The sequence below is a fragment of the Macrobrachium nipponense genome, chromosome 6, assembly GCF_015104395.2.
Source record: "Macrobrachium nipponense isolate FS-2020 chromosome 6, ASM1510439v2, whole genome shotgun sequence".
Lineage (NCBI taxonomy): Eukaryota > Metazoa > Arthropoda > Malacostraca > Decapoda > Palaemonidae > Macrobrachium > Macrobrachium nipponense.
The window spans coordinates 47,312,905-47,337,904 of record NC_061108.1 but is presented as its reverse complement, the minus strand read 5'-3'; the positions used below and the strand labels follow the sequence as shown (position 1 = coordinate 47,337,904).

Here is a 25,000-nt window from a genome sequence, read left to right as displayed (position 1 = left end):
CTCATCGGCTCCCAGGCATGAACAAAAACTACGAATGGTATCGTAGTAATTATTTGTAATTAAAGGCATAATTTTCTACGGCCTTCCCAGTCATTACTGTTCCTGAATGTGATTCATTAGTTGCCATAGGAGATTTAAAATAAAGCTAAGGCTAAGCTATAATATTTTCTAATGTAATGTCATGTGTATTTCGAGTATTAAATGGCAGAAAATGATGCTTGTAAATAAAATGCAAATAACTGCTCCATCCATCCATGTGGAAACAGATGTTACAACACTCCAGTGACTTGACACTCCAACAACTAAATTACTAAACAATTTTATCGTCGTTGTGTTTCAGTGTAGAAAGTAAAGTCGAAAGTTCGACAAAGACAAACTATATCCAAATAAAAATACGTATACGAAATGTATTTTACTTGATTACTGTAAGCATTATTATTTCTTACACGAATGTCAGCTTTTAATCCCAAAAGTTTAATTAACTCTCTCGTTTTGACCATCAGGAATTTATCGACTACGTTTATTTTCCCATCGACCACCAGAGGACGGTATTGGACACCAAGAGCTCCTCTAAACTAAAACCAAGTTTAGTTTGGGAATGAAATATTCTCATGGTGGAAGAATAATCTGCAAAATACCGTTGTACAAATAATGAAAATTATATGGCATATTTAGGAGTTGGGAAATTAAACACTAGCAATCAACCACAAATCTAATTCAAACAAAAAAAATTAAAAAGGGACTGATATGAACTCGAAAGATGTTTTCAAAGTTACCAAAAACTGACAAGGACAAATTCTACCTTAACACATAATTTAAAAGGACAAGTATATGGTCATAATTATGGCCTATATAATCACGACCAAGCAGTGATTCTCAGATAAGCTTTCTGGATCTGAAATGGTTTTTGTACATCATTATGTTCCAGAAGCACTAAAAGAAAGTCATCAACATTGGAGGTTGAGTATTATATAAATAATATAGTCTCTTGGTCATTCAGTCTGTGCCGAGGGAACTTACAGTGGATGTGACCGATGAAAAAGAATCAATCAAATAAATAAACGCATGGACAATCGACATTCCCTTCTTTTCATTACATTTTCAAACCTTCCATAAGATGTCCTACGCGTCCTCTACCTTATACAGATTTCAGTTAACATAAGCAGAGCCAATGTAGACCATTACGTATTTTAACAGTACGACCACCATAAAAGTTTAATTGCAGCTCGGTATCGCAGCTCAGTCCTGAAAATAGTGCTAAGGAAACTTCGACTCCTCTAAATATCAAGACAGTTTTCAGAGAAGCGTTCACGACAAAGGCTTTCAGATGATTGTATTGTTGGCATTTTAAGGCAACCTTCACATAAAAGGTTAAATTCTCTCTCTAAACACAGAATATATAACATCGATCATAAATGGTTATACCTGCTGCGATAGAGGACAACAGTTGCATTACATCGACATAGGTACTACTGCCATCCATACCACACACACACACACACACATTATGTTACGATTTTCAGGAAGCCGCTGCCCTCACAGGTTTGCTTCGCCCTTGACTATTGTAACTCCGAAGGTGAAGGAGTAGTGTGAGATATGGTCCACTTTGTTTTTCATATCTACACGACTGGTGATATCGAAGTTAAGGTTGTAGATTGTTGCTTTAGTGAACTATTTTAGCGTTTCCATACAAACAATTAGTGCTTTATTAACGAGCAGGTTGTGATTTAGCTCATCCTTAGCTTTCTAATCAATCATGAGGTCAGGAACTTTTAATCATAATTAAATATAAAAAAAATCTTAGTTGTTTTTCAATCAAAAGTTATCATGTCACTCAATACTGTACATAATGAATATTCTACGATAGATATGCAAACTTCTATATTTACGTTGCATTGAAAGTTACCAACCAATCATTCCTATATCTGCTGTGTGTAATGTATAATAAATAACTGTTATACATATTACCGACTCCTACGTTCATAACTTCTTGGCACAGGCACCACGTTCATACAAATGGTGGTGTATGGCATCCAACACTTACTTGTTTACACATTGGTGACACAACAGTACTTAACGTCGTAAAGAAATGGGGGAAAATGTAAAATTCTAAAGCTCTGGGAAGGTCTCTGTGCAGTAGCATTTTGGCAGCAATAAAATCACAAAACATTAAAAACATTTCATTGAAATGCAAAAAAAATTCTTTTCAGCGACGTGATTCGACAACTGATTGCTTTTCGTTTAACTCCCCTTTTTCCGCTTGATATTAATTTATTTTTCTTTCTCTCGCTGAAAATGTCTGCAATATTCGAAAGCACTAGACTCGGTAAAGTGAAAACGTAATATCTACCTCATGTCATATTTTTACTCCAAAAAACTTCGCAAACGTTTTGTAACCTACATTGACTATTCTTTAAAGTGATGAAATTCTAATAAAAACAATCTATGCAAACAGAAAAAGAATGTTCGTGAATGAAAAAATATTGTACAATTCATTTTTCTGGGAAATAAAAATTCACCTTCTCTTTGACAATATCTATTATTAAAACTAACAGTAAATAAAACAAAAAACATTCGATGTTTAATATTTTGCATGAAATCTCCACGAGACAATTAAAAAGGACACGGTCAAATAAACAACAGACGGTTTGGAAGGTTAATTGATATGTCAGGCCAAATGTGACGAGCTGATAGCCGTGCATGATTACCGGTTAGTAGTATGGGTCAGTTCCGGCATCTCCGGTACATTTGTTGAATACCTAACTTAGCCTGTATCTTATAAACATAATCTTGGTAATAATCCATCATTACCGGTACATAAATGGTTAGGGTTTAACACAAAATTTATAAATGTTGCAATTTGTGATTATTTAGCTGTATATTATGCATGCTTTCGATTAATATCACATTTCACACAGCAAAACTCAGAAAAAAAAGGATCTTACATAAATGAGTACTAAACGTGAGGCCGCAAGAGGATTGACGCGCGTTCTCATTCACGCGCAGACACACAGGAGACGATCATTCATAACCAAGAAGACACAACTCCCATTCAAAGAGAGTACTAAGCATAAAGTCACCCGAAGTAGTGTATGAATAATACAGACGTGGGCACTTGCATATTAAAAAATGAGCGTTCTGTCAGTATGTGAGTATGTTGTGTGTGTGTATGAGTGAGAAATGTGCGCGATTGAATATGACCATTATTATTCTAAGAACAAAAGCTGCACCTTCCAGACAGGTTCCGGAGTGAGTTGCTCTCCATAAGACGGGAATTCGAGCCATCCGACCTCGATGACATCTTGAAAACACCGATCAAATTCCAAGATCATAATAAGAGTGAAGCCCATCCTGCTCCCTACTTCCAGACAGCCCAATTCCCTGACTAACGAGCCTAATAAGTATACGATTTATGTTAGCCAAAGAGCCGCGAGAGAAGAGGGAAGTCACTCAGAGCTTCGGGGATATCGAGTATGGCTCTTTCTTACTATTGAAAATATTATTTGGTCTTCTTATTCAACAACACTAACTAAATTTTATAAAAATCTTATTTACATAAAGAGGAACAATAATAACCTACTTCAGAAGCAGGGAATGCGCAAGCTTCTTGCTTAAACGACGATCAACTAATAAGCCCTATCTATGACAGACCAAATCCTTCCCTGCCAACGTTACAGTCATTCACTTCAAACCGAAACTGCTGTTCTCAGACCATGGTAGTCATTCTTGAATAATCTGGAACTGTATTGCAATTATAATGTACCAATTACAATGTTCTGCTCTGCATTTTACTGTTTGTGATTTTGTGAGGGTTCAGTGCATTTCCTGTAGGCTAGCTGTCTTGAGCGCAGAGGAGAAAACTTTAAATAAACATCGCGTTTAATATAGGATTACAATCCTCAGAAAAACTACCCATGTCTAAAAAAAAAAAGAAGAAATAAAAAAAACTCGATCTGCAGATATATATATACAGCTTCCCAAGAAAACCCAACCTACTCTTCCTCAAAGTAAAGTCCAACTCTTCAACACATTTGATTTAAATCAATATATTATTTACAGACAGAAGCGGAGGAACACAAAACCTCCATTTAGCTTTACTTGGGAACGTAACACAAAGTAGGTAATAGGTGCATGACTTCTAGACGAGCTGATTGCTGTGCCTGTTAACGTTGTGAGGCATAATTACGAATGGAGAGTCGCCCCCCACCCCCGCCCCCGCCATTTGATAGTGATGACTCGACATGCGATGCCTTTTGATTAATTACCATCTCTCTTGTGACAGTGCATAATTAATTATTATATACTCTAAGGTTCAGTAATAAACACTTCGAATCAAATATAACGACAGGTGTTTACGAACACCTCACACAACCCACTACAGTGATTGCTACCACTGAACAACTGTCGCCGAATCTGCCTAACTGCAAATCGGTCACGAATGGCCTTGGTTTCGTTCAAGTCCAACACCTCCACTGGAACAATTGCTACTTGATATTTCTCTGAGGACCGGAAGCTACTTCATTTCACAATAAGGGAGACCCAAAAACTGCAAAAAAGCATTTTTTATATACTATACTATCATATTTTGCATGTTAGAAATCATTTCACTCGTTAAGATTTAAAAAAATGGAAACAACCCTAGAACACATATAGTGCCGCTAGTAACACGAAAGTCTGGGACCACCAAAAACAAGAACTCAGACGCTGATCATTTAAAACAAAGACAAAAATGTCAAGAACATTGTACCAACACCTAAATTACAAGTTTAAACTGAATTTAAACAAGTCTAGATTCATATCTATTTTCCATCTTGTAAGTTACATTATTCCACTGTCACTGAAGTTTTAAATCTAGGAGATCATCTTATCCGTATACTACAACACTATATTCATTCATGGAAACATGCACATTTTCACCAATTATCGCAGGTGCACCAACTGAAGTGCAAAGCACGCATAGCCCCAAATCTTGAGGGAAAATTTTGCACACAAACAAAATCAAATAAGAATCATTTCCTTCGTTCCACCTCGTCCCCGGAACGTTTACTCCTTAAAGATGCCATTAAAAATAATTCTCCAGCATGTTCATGTGGTGATTTGACTTCCTGTCACGCACATGTCAATTTTGGGTGAATACTCGCATTTCATATTCCACTTGAAAGAATCTACCGAGAACGGTAAAAGCAAATGAATTCGTAGGCTAATTATATCAACCCCCGCTAATCATCTCCCCAAATACATAACGGCTCTATATGTGTATGCGTGTATGTATATATACTTATTTTTTTCACCAACACACCTTTTTTATTTTTGAAGAGGGTTGCTATAGGTGTTTCAATATCCAATTTGGACGGCAATTTGGGAAGGGATTACTACCCACACGACCATCTACCTAGGCTTCAACCTACTACAATGACTAGCTACCAGTACTTGGTCTAGAGCTCCAGTAAATAGAAAGTTCGCATATCACCCTTGCCAGGGAATCGTACCCTGGGTTTCTGGTTAATGTTGCGTAAAGTATGATTGCCTCTATACTTCGAAGCCCATTTGTATAAGTAAATATCTATCTATCTATCTATCTATCTATCTATCTATCTATCTATCTATCTATCTATATATATATATATATACCATGGAACGGTTGATGTTTGCAGATTACAGTGCTGATCAGGGATGGTAACGCAGGAACTAGTAAACGAGTTTGAAAGTGTAAGAGGAAAACATTGCAAGGGAATGTGAGCAACAGCAAGACTATGAGGGCAAATGTAAAACATGAAGATGGACCAATGGCTTTTAATGAAACTGTGGATAAATGAAGGCAGTTCCCTCGTTAAAGCATTTGGGAGTAAACATAATGGATGATGGCAGATAACAAAATGAGATGTCATTGAATGGATGAAACAAAAGTAACGGGGTTTGCGCAAAACATTAGATCGAAACTATCATTGAGCTCCCTTTCCATTATAGAAGTGAAGTGTTGAGGTTGAATGCAAATTATGATCATATCAAGAAATGGGTTATTTTCAAGATTTCCAAGTCGTTTTACCTTTGAAGTAAGACACTGGTAAGTTTGCGAAAGCACCTGAACTACTTGGTCATCGAAAAAAATAGTGGTACAGAAAAAACCACTGGTCACTGTTTTAAGAACTGCTACCCCAGAGTAAGTAGTGCGTCTCCAGTATTTACATCAGCACGAACATTGGTGCTGCGGTGTCCACTACTACTTACTAGTCTACCTAAGAATGAAAAGAAAGGCAGCTCTAAGTTTTGTTCTAAATCAGAGGTTAAAAGTCGTGAGCGCGAGAACATCGCAGTGGGAATGTACGAGTAACGAAATAAAAAGGGGTCGAAACAAAACCCACGAAATTAGGGTTTTTAATGAAGGGCAATACGATTTGATAGACATTTCAGTTGAGGGCAGAGTAATACAATACTTGAAAGAGGACGTGTACTCAAATACTATACGCTCTCCGGATCTACCTGCTTGTTATAATCCCAGCTACTCATCTTGCCAGCGGGCAGGGTGGAAGGACTGTTCTTTAGCAGAAACGGGTATAAAGTTATCTGTAAATTTAATCATAGATGAGTTACAGTTGTAAGAAGAATGTCGGCTAAAAGTAGTCGTTACCTGGCAACCTTATCGAAAAACAGTTAAATTGTACGAGTTACATAAAAATTATATGTTTTGTTTATTTATATGGTATACCCAGGTACAGTGTACCATAATGCAATTCCTCTCACAATCTTTAGAGTAACGATTATATAGAGGACCACGATCACTGGCACTGTAATACTAACAAGAATATTATTTTGAAGGGCGAATAAACAAAATTGCAGAATCAACAAGACACGATATAGTTTCATCCCGAATTACAAAACTCCCGGAAGCGTGTACGAACCAGACTTTGAATAAAACACTCTCGAGACGATTGCCTCTTCGCTCTTCACAATCTGAAGTTCCTCGAGAGTTCTCCCTCACCTTTTTGAGGATCTGCAGACTCACATGTTTTCTGTGATTTTCCAAAATGGCCGAGCTTTATGAAATTTTACAATATTACCGTGGACTTCATTCTATTTTGTAAACTTTTCCGGTTTTTAAGTAGGTGACCTACATTGTCGGGAAATAACCGATTTCATTCTTCAACACAAACACACACCTATACACACACACACACACACAACATATATATATATATATATATATATATATATATATATATATATATATATATATATATATATATATATATGTTGTGTGTGTGTGTGTGTGTGTGTGTAAGTAAGATTAAATCAAAGCTTTGAAGAGAACTGGAAGTTCAACACCTTTAGCGGAGGAACAATAGCTCTCATAAATCCTGTGTTCGTGTGTTCTGGACAGGAGTTACTTTTGTTGTCTGCTAATCGCTAATGAAGAGATTCCTATGCACGTCGATTCTTGAGATGAAAGAGTCTGAAGACTTCGGTCTCGGAATGTTTAAAGTTCTAATCAGCATTCTAGAGATTTCTTTTCCTAATGACGAGTCAGCTAGAAAACTGCTGTGAAAGACAACCAGAAGATGATTGCTTCGGCTAATTCGTTCTCCCCTTCCCTCTCTCTCTCTCTCTCTCTCTCTCACTCTCTCTCAAAAGAGCCCAACACCCTCAAATGAGACTTCCCCCCTTAATCATCCGAAACTTTGACACTTATGCATTCATATATGCAAATGGTTTAGGCAGACGTTCACAAAAACATCCACTTTCGCTTATTGTTTCGGAATGTATAGGGACATATTTCCATGCTAATGAGGAGCCTGGCCACGGCTGAAGTACGGAAATCATAATGTCTTGTATTCTGTAAATCGTGGGTTTTTTTTCATCGGCGATGTACGGCGTTTGGACGAAGTTATTACCATCCAAAAGCTATCAGACAGTGGAAGAAAGGTCTCCCACGGAGATCCCTGTTACCATTAAAATCTGGCAATATTCATTAATATCCATTCAATACATACATACAGACATACAAATATGCATCTCTCACTCTCTCTCTCTCTCTCTCTCTCTCTCTCTCGTTAAATATATATATACATATAGATACATATATATATCAAATGTAGCATGAAGAAACACGTGCTTGAGAATATCCTTAAATCCACGGTAGAAAGGTAAGTGAAACTGGGGACTTGGAACAAGTATTTTCGTAGTTCACCCTGAATATAATAGAAGTTGACAGACATTTGTAAGCAAAAACAGAAAGGGGGGAGGGGTTACAGTTTGTTAATCTGGGTGGCGTGTTCTTTAAGCAAAAGAGAAGGAAAGAGGATCAAGGGACAATCCAGGGTGAAGATTTAAATTCCTCGTTGACGTGGCTTCAGTAAAAATGGACTCCATCACATTCCTTTTGTGGTGATTTTTGACCCGGCAGATTATCGAGGAATCATCCCAGTTAATAGCATGGACTGTCTTGAGCCAATGATCCACAATGCTACTATTCGTTAAGCCTCTTGGTATGGTATATTTATGCTGAGAGCATCTCACCTTTAGTTCTTTCAATGTTTGACGAATGTAAATCTTATCACATTCTTTCAAGGAATTCTGTATACAATATTGTTTGAATTTGGTGGGCTATTCTTAATTAGTTTATTTCTCAAAATATTATTATATTTAAATACTAAGTTAATATAATTAGTTTTTAAAATGGGAACAGTAAGACCGAAATTAGGATGAAATGGTACACAGAGAATATTTTAAGATCTTAGCTAACACTGGTTGGATAGCAATATCTTTTTTGCTTTATTTTCACAAAGTTCCAAAAATAGGGAGGGTAACATAATGAATATCCCATTTTATCAATAATTTTAAACTTATCTTCCAAAAATTCAGGACTACAAAATCTAAGACCTCTAAGATACATACAAATGTATCTTAGAGCTCTTAGATTTTGTAGTCCTGACATTTTGGAAGATGAGTTTAGAATTATTGATAAAATAGGAGATTCATTATGTTACCCTCCCTATTTTTGGAACTGTAAAAATAAAGCACAAAAGGCATATTACAATCAAATCAGTATTAACAAAGAACTAAGAATATTCTCTGTGTACCATTTCATCCTGCTGTAACCATTTAAAAAGCTATTGATATTAACTTATTATTTAAATATAATAACATTTTGAGAAATAAACAATTTATATTGGTCAAACATCAAAAGAACTAAAGGTGAGATGCTCTGAGCACAAATATGCCATATCAAGAGGTTTAACAAATACTGGCATTGTGGATCATTGGCTTAAGACAGGCCATGTTATTAATTGGGATAATTCCTTGATAATCTGCAGGGCCAAAGAACACTGCAAAAAGAATCTGTTGGAGTCCATTTATATTGAAGCCAAGTCAACAAGGAATTTAAATCTCCATCCTGGATTTTACCTTGATAATCTCCCTTGTCTCTTCTGCTTAAAGAACACGCCACCCAGATTAACAAACTCTAACCCCGCAACCCCTTTACGTTTTTGTATTCAGTGTGAACTTCAAAATGTAGAATAAACTACGAAAGTAATTGTTCCAAGTCCCCGGTATCACTCACCTTTCTACTGCGGATTTAAGGATATATATATATAGATATATATATTATATATATTATATATATATATATATATATATATATATATATATATATATATAAAATACTTTGCTTTTAGATGCGGTCGCTTCTGAAAGTATTTACCTATCCGTTGTAAGAAAGTTTCTATGTATGAGATTGCTTCTTAATACCTTCTCTCACTTTGGCTACGGCCCACCACTACTGGGAACGTGATTCAATATGTAGGTTGAATGCACTTACCTCGTGTCGTCAAGAAGTCATTTTCAGGTCCTTTACTTCTCAAAGTGTACTTACTGGGGTGACAATGCATTTGACTTTATCCAACTTCAATTGCAACGATGGTACATGAATTTAGTAACCCAACTTGACAAGACTAGTTAAGAGCATCGATCGAGAACTATTTCCAATTCCCGGTCGCCCGCTGTAATCGATGAATGACCGTCGATCGTGCAAGAATACCGAAAAACTATAAAAAGCAGGGATGAAGCATTGCTTTCATATCCTTCAAAAAAAAATATCAAGAACAACTTTCAACTGGAGAGGTCAATTTTAAGAAATTTCAGGTACAGGGTTAAAACAGTACACACTGATAAGCCACCGTTAGCAATGAGTGATAACAGAACTAAGGAGGGTAAGTAAGACTCTTCCAGAGGAAGCCACAATCATAGACTCTGGCAATGTCTACGTAATACGAACAGTGAAATCACACAAGGTTAAGATGCACTGCTGAGCAAGAGCGCAAAACCCCCCCACCCCTCAACACCCCCCCCCCCCCCCCACCCCTGCATTCCTTTCTCCCCATTCTCCGATGCCCACACAACTGAAATCTTAACTGCGTAATCAAATTCTTTACTAATTAACATGGGTCATTGTTCCTTAAGCCACAGATAATGATTATATTAAATTTTGAAAGTGTTTACCTGTGAATAAACGTCTGAATTCAACGGCATACGAAACAAGAGAAGTTCTTGTGGAAAAAAAAATGACGTCTGGGGTTACCTTCGTATTCTATGCGAATATGAGGCAATGAATATGACTATTATAATAAATTATTAAAAGTCATTAAAATACACATAATAGTGTGTGTGTAGTTTAGGAGCTTCCTCATCAGTAAGAGACGCAGATTCAATTCCTTACGTGTTCAGAGGCAGTAGGCGTCATCCATCCATAAAATATAACACATCACGCCTCTTCTGGCCTAAGCAATTAATAAGGTAACTGATATGCTAGTCAAGTCGACTGTGACGAGTCGCAGCCAGGGGGAGAACAAGGAATGGGGCTAGCAATCTCTCATTATCAGCCGAGATATTTAATTTAATACAAAGTATACGGAAAGGAGGGTAGGAATAGGAGTAAAAAATACTGGGTGGTAGGAAGGAAAAATGACAGATTAAGTGAAAGAAAAACAGACCATTTGAGATGCAACTGCAAGACAAAAGGGAATAATACATACAGGATTGCAGGATTCTGGAATAAAAGGAAAAGACGCGAGAACGAAAAAGAAGGAATTTAATAACGTATCGGGGGGGGGGGGGGGGGTGCGAAAGGATTTCTGGGAGAATAGAAAGTTGCAATAAATGGAAGCAAATGCAGGCAAGTTGAGCAAAGGCGTTTCAGAACAAAGGATGCAGATGAGGAGATGTTATCTGAAGAGAGTGCAGTCCTAGGTCGAGAATTTGAAGACTGTTGAATGTGAAGGAAAGAGTGAGGCAGAGCTAAATGTTAAAAAAAGTGGAAGAAGTTTGTGTACGTTTGAGAATGCTTGTGAAACTCTTAAGGATATTAAGAAGACTATAGAGAAGTGGAAGAATGTAAAGGGACCTGGAATTGATGGAATGTGAATGAGAAGCTGCAGCACAGCGGTAAAGATGCGATTGAGGAGTTGACCAGGGTGTGTACGGCATCCCTAAATGGGGAAAAGGTGCAGATATAGACATAAATTCTTTATAAATTATAATAGGATTTATGTCTTTAAGCAATTCTAAGATTTAATATTTCAGCTCATAAACAAAGACCCAAGTTGTTTAAGCCTATAACTTAACTTTTAGACACGCCTAAAAAACAAATGGCAGCATTATTATTATCATTACTATTATCATTATTATTATTAATTACATGAATTGCTTATTTTCTTCTACAGGAGCTAGAGAAGACTAAATGTCGGAGCAAATAACCAAAATCTAACACAAACATACTGAAGCAATACACATACAGTTCTTCCTGTAACAAAATACAAGTTTATCATACAAGTTACATTCTTTTTCAACAAATAGCAAAATAATTTATAAAAACAAAAATCTGATGAAATATCACAAAATTTGGTATAATATACTGTACCATACTATCTATGGATTAAGTGTATTAACGACATTTTTTTATTTTTTATTTTAGACGGAAGAGAAGCTTGCGGTAGAATTGGCAGGCAGGATTGCCACTGGTTTGGTGAAACAAATGGGACAGGGACAAAGATGTGATATGTATGCTTGGCTGTTTAATATCTATGTTGTTGGAATAATGAGCATACTTAGTAACAGAAAGGGCAGTATTGTATTGAAAAAACTTCAAATTATTAATTTGAATAATTCAGTATTTATACATTTGGCATACAGAAGTGTCGCTAATTGCCCCTTTGCTTTTAAAAAGTAACTACTTAACAGTAGTTATATCTGCCTGCCGCTAAAGCCTTTGTGAAGTTTTTTCACACAGTTAAGCAGTCTTCAGCATAACCTTACACGGGAGTGACGAGGAGCGGCTCTCTTTCCCTCTCTCTCATTTTTCAAGTGGATTTAAGGATTTATACACTCACGCTGGATTTATGACTCCGTCCTGGATTACTACTGGATTTAGTGCTGGATTAATTACTATGGATCTTTTCTCCATCATGGACATAATTACACACTAATTCATCGAGGATGGGATCCGGACGCTGCTTAGCGATGATCGTCTATTGAATGATTTATTCCACACTCGCCAGAACTGTTATCGCAACAGGGTAAGCATAAGGGGCTTTAATGCTTGTTCTTGCGTTACATATTCTATATGCCAGTGTTTTGAAAATTGTTTCAAGTATTTTAATTTATTAAATTCTTGCTAGATTGAACCTATGATTTCAATGCAGTCTATAATTTTATTTCTTAAGTATTTGACTACTCGTTGATTTTGCTATTTGTTTTACTGATGATTTGAGAGCTTTAGTGATTTAGTGTTGATTTAAGTAAATATTTACGTAAGGTGATTTTCGTGATTAGCTAACTGCTGTTTTCGGTGATTCGTTGATTCAGGATTTTATTGATTTATATGAAAATTATAGATTTTAGTCATGCGATTGCAGTAACTGATATTTTGATTCGTGTTGATTTTTTGTTGGTTTATTTTAGTTACTTTTTATTAGTGTTGTATTTTTTGTTCTGATTTTTCCCGTGGTTGATTCTCCTTTACTTTGTATTTTTTAGCGGATGAGTGAAAGGAAGAAGGTTAAGCCCTCGCAGTTGTGAACCTTAAACTCTCGTACAAAAGTGCATTTCTTCGTCCTCGCTTGACATTCTTAATCATTCGAGGACTCGTTTACGTTATTCCACCACCAGCTGCTACAGTGAAATTTATTTCATTTTAAATTATATCTATTCATAAATGTCTAACCATTTAAATTTAAATTTATTAAATATTTAAAATGCATTTTTTCCATCTCTACCCTTTCACTTAAAAATGCAAAGTTTAATGATATGATCCTGGTCATTTCATATTGATTTTATATTTACATATTTAAACTCCCCCTAATTTTTTCCGCTTGGTCCTTCGAACTTTTGGATTCATATTTTTAAGCACTGGTGTGGAATGTTGGTCGTGTCTAGTTGGGCGGTGTCCGGGTCCCCCTCCTCTCGCGTTATACGTGTTAGTTTTTTATTTGAAAGTAGATTTGTGTGGTGTGTTGTCTATTAGTTAAAGATGGCGGAATCGGAAAAGCGTGAACGTACTACCATACGCCGTAAGGTTAGTGTATTGTATACTAAATTGTGTAATGCTGTTGATTCTTTGGATAAAGCTGAATTGCAAACAGAGTTGAGTTTTCTGAGTGAGTACAGTCAAAGATTGCAGAGCTTAGATGATTTGATTTTGAGTAAAGTTAGACTGGACTCCTTAGTTCCGCAGGAGGATTTGGATAGGCAGGATTCTGAATGTGAGGAATATTATCGTAAAATTAAATTACTGTCAAACAAAATGCAATCTAGACTTGATAATCTCTCCTTACAGATTGATAATAAAACTCCTTGCAGAACTAGAATTGATTTGCCCAAGTTGAATTTGCCTCAGTATTATGCAGATTCTAAGGAAGATAAATTTACATGCAAGCGATTCTTTGAAGTTTTTGAACACTTGACTGCTCCGTATAATTTAAATGAAGTCGAGAGGTATAATTTACTTGAGCAGCAATGTCATAGTAGAGCAAAGGCTATGATTAGTTCCATAAATGTGTCCCAGCAAACTTTTGGTCAGGCTAAACAAATTTTGATCGCAGCATTTGCTGATGAAATGCCTCAGAAGTTTGTCCTCATTAAAGAGTTAACTGACTTGAGGTTTGTTTGGGGCAAGGATGATCCATATATTTTTTATGCTCATATTAAGAAGCTGATTGATGCAGTGAAAGATAATGCTATTGATTTGGACACTGTTATGCTTTATTTTGTGTGGTCTTCACTGCCTACTAAATTTCAAGATATCATAGTTGCGATCACAAATAAGTCTTATCCTACTTTAGATGATGTCACTGGTAAATTTTTAGAAGCTTGCAGCAGATATAACGCTCAATTAAACACTAGTGAAAGAAGTCCATGTAAGACCGCAGTATTGGCTACTAGTTTGAATACTAGTTTAACAAGGAGTACATGTATGCTTTGTAACGCTAAAGATCACAAAATTGCCAGTTGTACAAAGTACTTGGAAGTATCTGATAAAATAAAGCGATTGAAAGAATTGCACAAGTGCTTTAAATGCTTAAAAGCAGTCATAATAGTAATGGGTGCAGATTTCAAACATCAGGTGTATGCTTCAAATGCAAAAAGGGTAAACACTGGAGTTTTTTGTGTAGCTCAAAGCCAACAGATTCTAGTAATAGTAAACAAACTACCACAAAGGTGGTTAATGTTGTTGAGAGTGTTAATGAAATTCCATCAACTGTTACAGCATCCAGTCATTTGGATATTGTTGATTCTTTATTACCATTACTAACAGTGACAACTGAACATGATCGCGTAAAAGTGGATACAGTTTTGGATTCAGGTAGCCAGAATTCCTTTATTGAGGAAAGTTTAGCAGATTTCTTAAACTTAAAGGTAGTAGATCCTAAGATACATTTGATTATCAAGGGGATTAATACTAATCAAAAGATTTGTACCAAGTCAGTGAGTTTTCCTTTTAAGATTGGTGATGTAAGTTATGAAATTACTTGCATTTGTATTCCTAAGATTAAAATTCAGATGAAAGCTCCTCATATGTCTAAATTAATAGAACTGTTAAGGCAGAGTGGTAAAGAGGTTGCTTATGATAAATTCAATGGTGTAAACAGAATTCATGACATTGATGATATAAAGTTACTGATAGGTGCAAAGGATTGGCATTGTGTGATGAGCATGGAGAGTGGAGTACTAGGTCAAAAAGACAGACTGACTTCTTTTTACAGAATTAATGATAAACTAATATTGATTGGTTCTATTTCTGACTGGATAAAGAATCTTTCCGAAGTGGTAGATACATCTTTGATGTCTAATAAGAAGATTTCTGAAGAAATAGAATCTACTACTTCATATATTGGCACTATGGAGATTGATTCTGATGGATTTGACTATGAAGTGCCAACACTTGATGGAATATGTAATTTTGAAAGCATGCCAGATATAGCAGAGGTTGCGGATTATTCTCAGTTGGATCATAATTGTAAAATATTCATAAATATGGAAGAAGAGAATTCTATTGAATGTGTTACTAATGAAACTGAGCAAGAAGTGACGGATTTTATTTTATGCAACATTTCCAGAGATTCTGAAAGACATTATGTTGTACCAATTCCTTGGTTGACTAGATATAAAGATCTTCTTGGATCAAATGAGGGACTTGCTTTCAAGGTTCTGTGCAGTCTGAAGAAGAAATACATGAACAGTAATGTTCTAAAGCGAGTTGATGAAGTTTTCCAGTCACAAATTGATTTGGGAATCATTGAGAAAGTTGAAGATTTTGAAGAATATAAAAGGAAATTTCCAAAATATTTCTTCATTAGCCACAGTCCTGTAATTAAAGAAGAAAGAGATACTACGAAAGTAAGAGTTATTTACATGGCGAATCTTGCAGAAAAGAGACCTGATGGTAGTAAAGGCATTAGTCTGAATCAATGTATTCACCCAGGTTACAACAAGAATTTTAAGATAAGTGATGCATTGACCATGATGAGGTTTGACAAGTTTGTATTTGGATTTGATATTTCAAAAGCCTTTCACAGATTAGCCATTGATGATGAGAATTCCTCAAAATTTCTCTTTTATTGGTTTAAGGATGTTGAATCCAGAGATTTTACACCAGTTGTGTATCGCTCAAAGCGAGTAATATTTGGGATGTCTGTTTCTCCATATCTGTTGCAGTGCAGTCTTTATAATATGTTAATATTGGGGACAGATGGTGATGCTGAAGAAATTCAGGAATTGAAAAAAAGAATCTACCAAGGCAGTTATGTTGATAATTTTCTGATTGGCTGCGCAGATGAAGATGAAGTTGAAATGGTTCACAGGGAAGCCAGTACAATATTTGAGCAGCATAAATTTCCGTTGCAGCAGTATGTTACTAATTATTCTCAATTTCAGCATGAGATTGACTGTAAAGTTGGCACAGAGACTCCACAAGAGGTTAAAATTCTTGGCATGTGCTGGGACAGATATAATGATGTACTAAAGGCCACATGTAAAGTTAAATGTTTGAAGCTGATACTCCTAGGCAGATTTTGAGTTCAGTAATGAGTATATTTGATTTGAATAATGCTAACTTGCCTGTTTTAAACAGATGTAAGATTTTCCTCAGGCAATTACAGTCGGATTATGTAAATAAATGGGATACTATTCTTCATGGTGCTCAGCTAAATGAATGGAGAAACATAGCTTCACAATTCAATAATGGTGAAAGCTAGAGATACCAAGATATATGGGTAGCAGAAAGTCTACTTTTGATATAATTGTAATGAGTGATGCGAGTAAAAACTTTATTGGATGTGTTATTTACTTGCAGGAGAGAGATTCAAAGTTGGTATCCTTCGTATCTGCCCATAATAAGATTCTGAATAAAAATCTGCAAGGGCGAACTATGCCTGTACTCGAACTCACTGCAGTAGAGTATGCATTGCAAAGGGCTTTTGAGCTGTATAAAATGCTCACTACTTGTATTGTGCCTATTGCAGTTAATGACATTTTGTTGTTTTCAGATTCTACGATTGGCTTAAGTTGGCTAGCTGATTATGAGAACTTGAGAACAAAGCTTCAAAAGAGAAGTGTGTATGTGAATAATAGAATCACAAATATTGTCGACCTCTGTAAGTCTATACACTCGGTGAAGTTAGCTCATGTAGGATCAAATGAAAATGCTGCAGATTTCACTACTAGATTAGTATCTTTCTCAAAGTTGAGAAACTCTTGTTACTTGACCGGACCCGAGATGTTGCGGAAAGATTTAAGTTTACTGGAATGGCTTGTAATTCCTAATCCAGGCATGATTAATGATGTGGATATACCCAAGCTGGTTTTAAATAAGGCAAGTGTTGAAGATATGTCAGTTGGTACAGTTGTTGATATAACTAAGTATTCTTCACTTAACAAAGTGGTTAAAGTACTAATGAAAGTTAAGCTTTTCATAAACAATATAAGATTAAGAATAAATTCTAAGAGCCAGCAGTCAATTGCCTTATTAGATGCAAGCTACCAAAAATGCAGTAATGATTTGCTAAAGCTTGATCAACAGAATTGCTTTCCAGATTTACATGATTTTTTCACTTCAAAACTGAAAGCAAAAAAGTCTATTCCTGAGCTAGTTAGTAGAATGAATGTATTTTGTGACTCTGATGGTATTCTTAGAGTAAAATGTAAGATGGGAAAGATGTCTAAAGGTATGATGTCGAGAACTCCAATACTCATTAGTAATAATAGTGATTTCGGTAGAATACTGATAATGGACACTCACTTGAAGTTTAATCACTCAGGTACTTACTATGTGTTACATAAATTGAAACCGGCATTTTTTCTGCTTAAGGGATTTTCAACAGTTAAGAAAGTTGTGAATGAATGTTACCACTGTAAACGTTTTAATAGTAGACCAGTTAAAGTTAATGCTAATGACTATAGAGAATGGAATGTGAATCCCATAAAGAGGTTTTTTTTCTGTATGTTTCATTGATTACTTTGGGCCATATTTCACAAGGTATGGAAGTGACAAAGTTAAAACCTATGGGGTAATCTTTAAATGTATTTGGTCTAACATGATTAATGTTGAAATAGTAACTTCAGCTGATTCTAAATGATTTTTATTGGCTTTTCAAAATCATGTTTACAGCTATGGTTTGCTAACAAAGTATTTTCAGATTCTGGCTCAAATCTTGGTGGTGCATTCACATGGATTGAGGAATGTCTGAAAGCAAGTGAGGTGCAGGAATTCTTCAATCAGAGGGGTGTCGATGTCACTGAATTTTCACAGTATCCTCGTGGTTCTCTGAATCGTGGTATTGGAGGTATCATAGAGTCCGGAGTTGGTCTGGTAAGAAAGTTAATACAGGGAGCAATCCATAATAATATTCTAGATTTTCTGGAATTTTCTCATGTAATTAAACAATGCATATGTTTACGCTAATAAGAAACCCATTTCTGAACTTGGCGCATTGAGGGAGCAGAATGTGAATGATGATTTTCAGGTGCTGTCACCAGAGTTTTTGAAGTTTGGATATGATACACAGGTTATGGAATGTATATATCACGAAGGTCAACTTGATGATTATGACTCTTCTGATTTGGGTAAGGACTTTCAGCGTTTAATTCATATTAAAGAGAAATTGCGTAATAGTTATCACAATGAATTTTTATTTGGATTGCAAGATCAGGCAACTAAATACAGAGATAAATATTACCCTAGAGAGCACGTTAAAATCTCAAAAGGTGACATAGTTTTGATAAAGGATTCAATGGTTAAGGCTAACAAATACCCTTTAGCTAGAGTTCTTGATGTTATTTATAATTCTCTTGGTGAGGCTGTTCAAGTACAATTGGTCAAGGGTAATAAAAGTGTTGTCTTTAGGGATATATCGTCTGTTATTCTTTTGGTTAAAGGTGATGGGTTAAGTGATTCTCATATTGATCAGTTAGATTTAAATCTTGTACCTCAGAGTGATTCTTATGTTTCTAATGACAATATTGCAAGAATTCAACGGGGGGCTGCTTTGATTTGTTCTGAGAAGAATAAGCAGCTACCTCAATCTGGTCTTGTATAGAAATTTAAATTTAAATCCGCGGGGGGCAGATTGAAAAAACTTCAAATTATTAATTTGAATAATTCAGTATTTATACATTTGGCATACAGAAGTGTCGCTAATTGCCCCTTTGCTTTTAAAAAGTAACTACTTAACAGTAGTTATATCTGCCTGCCGCTAAAGCCTTTGTGAAGTTTTTTCACACAGTTAAGCAGTCTTCAGCATAACCTTACACGGGAGTGACGAGGAGCGGCTCTCTTTCCCTCTCTCTCATTTTTCAAGTGGATTTAAGGATTTATACACTCACGCTGGATTTATGACTCCGTCCTGGATTACTACTGGATTTAGTGCTGGATTAATTACTATGGATCTTTTCTCCATCATGGACATAATTACACACTAATTCATCGAGGATGGGATCCGGACGCTGCTTAGCGATGATCGTCTATTGAATGATTTATTCCACACTCGCCAGAACTGTTATCGCAACAGGGTAAGCATAAGGGGCTTTAATGCTTGTTCTTGCGTTACATATTCTATATGCCAGTGTTTTGAAAATTGTTTCAAGTATTTTAATTTATTAAATTCTTGCTAGATTGAACCTATGATTTCAATGCAGTCTATAATTTTATTTCTTAAGTATTTGACTACTCGTTGATTTTGCTATTTGTTTTACTGATGATTTGAGAGCTTTAGTGATTTAGTGTTGATTTAAGTAAATATTTACGTAAGGTGATTTTCGTGATTAGCTAACTGCTGTTTTCGGTGATTCGTTGATTCAGGATTTTATTGATTTATATGAAAATTATAGATTTTAGTCATGCGATTGCAGTAACTGATATTTTGATTCGTGTTGATTTTTTGTTGGTTTATTTTAGTTACTTTTTATTAGTGTTGTATTTTTTGTTCTGATTTTTCCCGTGGTTGATTCTCCTTTACTTTGTATTTTTTAGCGGATGAGTGAAAGGAAGAAGGTTAAGCCCTCGCAGTTGTGAACCTTAAACTCTCGTACAAAAGTGCATTTCTTCGTCCTCGCTTGACATTCTTAATCATTCGAGGACTCGTTTACGTTATTCCACCACCAGCTGCTACAGTGAAATTTATTTCATTTTAAATTATATGTATTCATAAATGTCTAACCATTTAAATTTAAATTTATTAAATATTTAAAATGCATTTTTTCCATCTCTACCCTTTCACTTAAAAATGCAAAGTTAATGATATGATCCTGTCATTTCATATGATTTTATATTTACATATTTAAACTCCCCCTAATTTTTTCCGCTATTGTATGTGCAAACGGTAGGATAAATCAGGTGGTGAATTAGTGTGTGGAACGGCTGACGTCTATACATGGATTAAGTGTTGTTTGAGGATAGTGAGCAAAAAATGCCAGTATGAACTGTGGAAGAAAGGAACCAGTCGATTCGTATGGGTACTCGGGAGTAAACACTTTAGAAGGTGGTGGGGCTACAGAAGAGAAGAGTCAATGGAATTCAAAGCTGGCTTGTATAACCGGATTGTAAATCAAACGCTTTTACATGGAAGTGAAGTGTGAATGTTGAATGCAAATGAAAGGCAAAAGGTAGAAGCTGTAGAGATGAAATGATGACGTAGTATGCCATAATATCTTGAATGGTGAGAAATGTGATCCGACCAGGTGATAAATGGGTTGGCGAACGTGACAAAATGGATCAGTGTTGTAAGATGGTTTGTCAGGTAAAGAAAATGCAGAATGACAGGTCGGTATAAGAACTGTACAATTTTGTTTGCAAGTGAGGAACATAATAAGATCTAGAAAGAGCTGGCAAGGTAAAGCCTATATGCAAGATGAACATGAGTGATGGAGGAGCGTGTAAGGGGGATTCAGTGCACTGCTGGGGAACCTTCTGTTCAGGTGTATGAAATGGCTGATGGTGTGGAAGTTTTTTGCACATAGCTGTCATCCCCAGTTAGATAGACTCTTCATTCATTTTGTGATCAAGTTATGATATGCAAAAATCCCTGATTGTTCGGCCAGGTGACTATTCTGTCCTAAAGCAAGCATTGGAATTCACATCTTTTTCCAAAATCCCGGAGTCTTGTAATAGCTATACTATATCCTCCTTTCAGGGAGCAAATCTATTGTTTCCTTCGAGGTTGCACCCTACATAGCCCTCTCAAAACAGCAGTGACGGGGCCCGTTTCAGTGGCCACTGAAATAAAAGAGGGGAAAACAAAAGTAGACCAATTCAAGTTCCAAAGGGTCGAGCATTTGCAAGTATGAGGAAGCTGGCCACACGAAAGTCCTAAAATACGCCCGGTGACTTGGCATCGGTAAGAGAATGAAATCAGCAGAATTCTCTTAGCATCATTAACCATAATATCATGAATGGAAGTCATCAAATTCTAGGAAACATATGAAATACTAAAAGCAAATAATTTACCATATACACGCACAAAAAGATTCTTTCTAAATGTTTAGAAAGTTCTGTCAATGCATCCTCATATATAGCTGATCAAGAATGATCGAAAGAGATCCTTTAATGTTTGCTGAATACAATTACAAGCATTACCACTAACATTTCGGAGACCTATGAGAAGAAGACTACATTTAAAGGAAACCTTGAGTACAAGCGAAGACTGTGATGAACTCGAGTTAATGACATGAGCAGAGACAAATGAAATCCCCCAAACTCTCCTCATTACTGAAAACTCCGCGAAATCACGTAATGAATGTAAACTAACCCAGAACCCATTTCGCGTATCGTGAGCTCTTGTGGACACACAAGACGTCTAAGAAACACGAAGACACTAGAGTGTCCCCAGATTCTCTCTCTCTCTCTCTCTCTCTCTCATAAAACTGCCGGCTTCCTCCTGTCCTATCTTTTCGTATTTCATACATTCCCGCCATTCTTCTTCTGCTTCCTCTCGTCTTCTTCCGAGAGGACGAAGCAATTAGACGTTTCCTCGGGCTTTTCTCTCCTCCCTCTTTTCATTTCCCAGACTTCCTCTCGGTTTTGCCACTGACGTATTTTCTTCCTCCAATTTCCTACCAAGTTCTAACGACCGATAAATGTCTTCCCTCTGTATCGATTCAGCCCTACGTACCGCATCTATTATTCATGTCCTTTCAGAACTGGTATTTCTTTCGTAACACTTTTTATCGCGGCATCTACGTGACTCTCGTCCACAACTTATGAGTACGAGATTCATACACAAAACCATATCACAACAGCGTAGCATTATAGCTATGGCTTGCGCATACATTTCCAGGTTTACGATGCCAGAAAATGGAGATGGGCGACCCAAGTGGAACCAGAAGTCAAACACCGACATATATAGAAGTCATATCCTGAGCGGAACATTCAAGAATTTCAAAACGGAAAGAAGGCATTTACATTTCTTTCTACTAAATTTTGAGCTTGTATTGAGAGTTATCTAGTATGTATGTATACTATATATATAGATATATATATATATATATATATAATATCATATACTATATATATATATTATATATTTATACTTATATATATCTATATATATAATATATACATATATATTATATATATATATATATATATATATATATATATATATATAATCTAATTCACACAGGACATTATAATGCTCTCGTGTTTTAGACCACACATACCCCTGAATTTCGAAATCACTTCACCTTGGGAATGACTACCATTATCGAATTCTAGGCCCCGTTGCTAGTTAACCCAGTGGTTCCTAGCCACGTAAAAATATCTAATCCTTCGGGCCAGCCCTAGGAGAGCTGGTAATCAGCTCAGTTGTCTCGGTAAACTAAGATATATATTTTCTAGGTTCTGTATCTACAATCGAAATCATCTCATTTCCATATTATAATTTCGCACAAAGTTTGTAACTTGTGGCTATTTATAAGAGTCTTCGGTAAATCACACATGTTGTTTTTATGTTCTCATATATTAGACCACACATACCCGATAATATCGACTTGGAACGGTACTATACACTTGGCAATGCCTTCTACTATATATAAATATGGGTGCTACTTTGTCTTGTTATCTTCGTGGCATCTACGTGGTGCTAGTGCTAAACATGGTGGAAGCTTAATGGGACGCCGTGTTTAGCACTAACTCCTCAACGATCAAAGATATCTGTTTACTAAAATAATGTGTCGACCGCACAATATAGAAATGTGTGTATATAATCCTATGATCCCCGAGGGTCTAGTACTAAACACGGGGTACCGTTGAAAAGTTAAGTATGTCCTAGTTTAACTAGACCACTGAGCTGTTTAACAGCTCTCTTAGGGCTGAGCCCGAAGGATTAGATATTTATAAGTGGCTAAGAACCAACTGGTTGCTTAGCAACGGGACCTACACTTTATAGTGGGATCCGAACCTCATCGAGAAATGAATTTCTATCACCAGAAATAAATTCTTCTGATTCCGCGTTGGCAAAGTGGGGAATCGAACCCAGACCCTTAGATCGGTCGTCGAGCATGTAATCGACTCGTCCAACGAGAAACTAAGCGTCTCGTTCAGCTTCCGCCACGTTTAGTATTGGCGCTTCAGAGGTGATGCAGAGATACCAAGTCAAAGTAGCGCCTAAACACTCTTATGTTTAATGCAAGGGTGCGCCTGTTTCTATCAACATCAGGCTCTGCACCTAGAATAGAAATCAACACATCAATGTGACAGCAGAGTGCTAGCTACGTATGTAACATGAGGTTATTTATGATAGCACTGTCACCAATTTACACGTAGATTTTCTATAAAAAGGTAAGTCAACAAGGCGTGATGCGACCTCCAGCTTACTCGGGGTGCGTGCATGATTTTCTCCTCACGTATAACCTGTAAACATTATATTCCTAACTTAAGGTGAAGTGGTCTTCGTAATTAATATTCATACTTAATGCTACTTACACTAACAACAAGGATCAAATAAAAAGGACACAAATTAAATGTTCATATACTCTCAGTTGTAAGTGGAAACACAAAATAATCTAACAAAAACATAGCCTAAATTCAGTACACCAACCAAGTTAAAACGTGCTAAAATCTACAGTCAAATAGAGCCTGGTTTCACAATGAAAAATTATAATAATCTATATTTTATTAGAAATAATTTTTGTGTATGCTGTTTAATATGCACATTGTTTATTTCTTATATTTTCAATCTAATAATTAAATCATACACATCCTATCCTGAAATTCCTGTATATTAACTCAACGCGAAACATCTACAGACCTTTGTAGGCTCTTCCATAGACCCCAACAAGAACAACGACAACAACAAAGTCGTTTGTAAGCTTACTCCCCGAGTAAGCCAAAAGATGGAAAGCAGGTGCTATGACGGAATCACTGAAGAGATGATTTTAGCCGACAATGAAATGACACCTTGTATACTAACTGGACTATTTTTACAGAATGTGCGATGAGGAAACTAAACCTGATGATTGGGAATTGAAGGTCAGCGCACATTTACCAATGAAAGGTGACCTGACAGAAAGGATGTGATAACTATATAAACATTGCACTTAGGACGATTTAAGATTAAAATGTTCAATGTGCTTATTCTCAATAAGGAGGGGAAAGAAAACGATACAATACGTAGACTACAAGTATAATATTCTAGAAGTGCCGGAAGCTACGCAAATCAAACATTTGTCTAAAGACAAAAAGTGCGACAGTGAAAGAATTTGAAACCCCTTCCTGGTTGCTTCTCCTGATGACGAGATGGGATTTGACAGCGGTCACAGACCCACATTATGAAAGATATTGCCTCACTATGGTATTCTTTTATACTGAGATACTGAAATGCTTAGTTGCAGAGTCAATCATGGTGAAGGAACCTTGTCAAATAGAGGTGCACTAAATATTGGGAGTCTACACAGGGATGTTGTCACCTCTGGTGTTTTACCCCTCTCGTGGATATTAAGATGAGGTCTGGTTTCGGGG

The 25,000-nt window shown here is 36.2% G+C and overlaps 1 protein-coding gene and 1 long non-coding RNA gene across 2 annotated transcripts in view; one reads left to right on the top strand and one right to left on the bottom strand.

Moving 5' to 3' along the window:
• LOC135216726 (uncharacterized) overlaps nucleotides 1-25,000 on the bottom strand; it is a 332,432-nt gene that overhangs the window by 296,302 nt on the left and 11,130 nt on the right. The window lies entirely within an intron of this gene.
• Nucleotides 12,132-19,085, top strand: LOC135216209 (uncharacterized). The gene is made up of 6 exons (XM_064251343.1): nucleotides 12,132-12,569; nucleotides 13,030-16,522; nucleotides 17,037-17,383; nucleotides 18,158-18,358; nucleotides 18,513-18,612; nucleotides 18,925-19,085. Exons 2-6 carry the CDS (start codon nucleotides 14,566-14,568, stop codon nucleotides 19,083-19,085), a joined length of 2,766 nt encoding a protein of 921 aa, XP_064107413.1. The 5' UTR covers nucleotides 12,132-12,569; nucleotides 13,030-14,565.

Bases quoted from the DNA above. Each gene is read 5' to 3' on its own strand.
- LOC135216209 (XM_064251343.1), top strand. From the start codon at position 14,566: ATGCTTAAAAGCAGTCATAATAGTAATGGGTGCAGATTTCAAACATCA. The intron at 16,523-17,036 runs GTAAAGTTAAAT...TGTTGTTTTCAG, and splicing joins TGATGTACTAAAGGCCACAT to ATTCTACGATTGGCTTAAGT. The intron at 17,384-18,157 runs GTTGGTACAGTT...TCATGTTTACAG, and splicing joins CAAGTGTTGAAGATATGTCA to CTATGGTTTGCTAACAAAGT.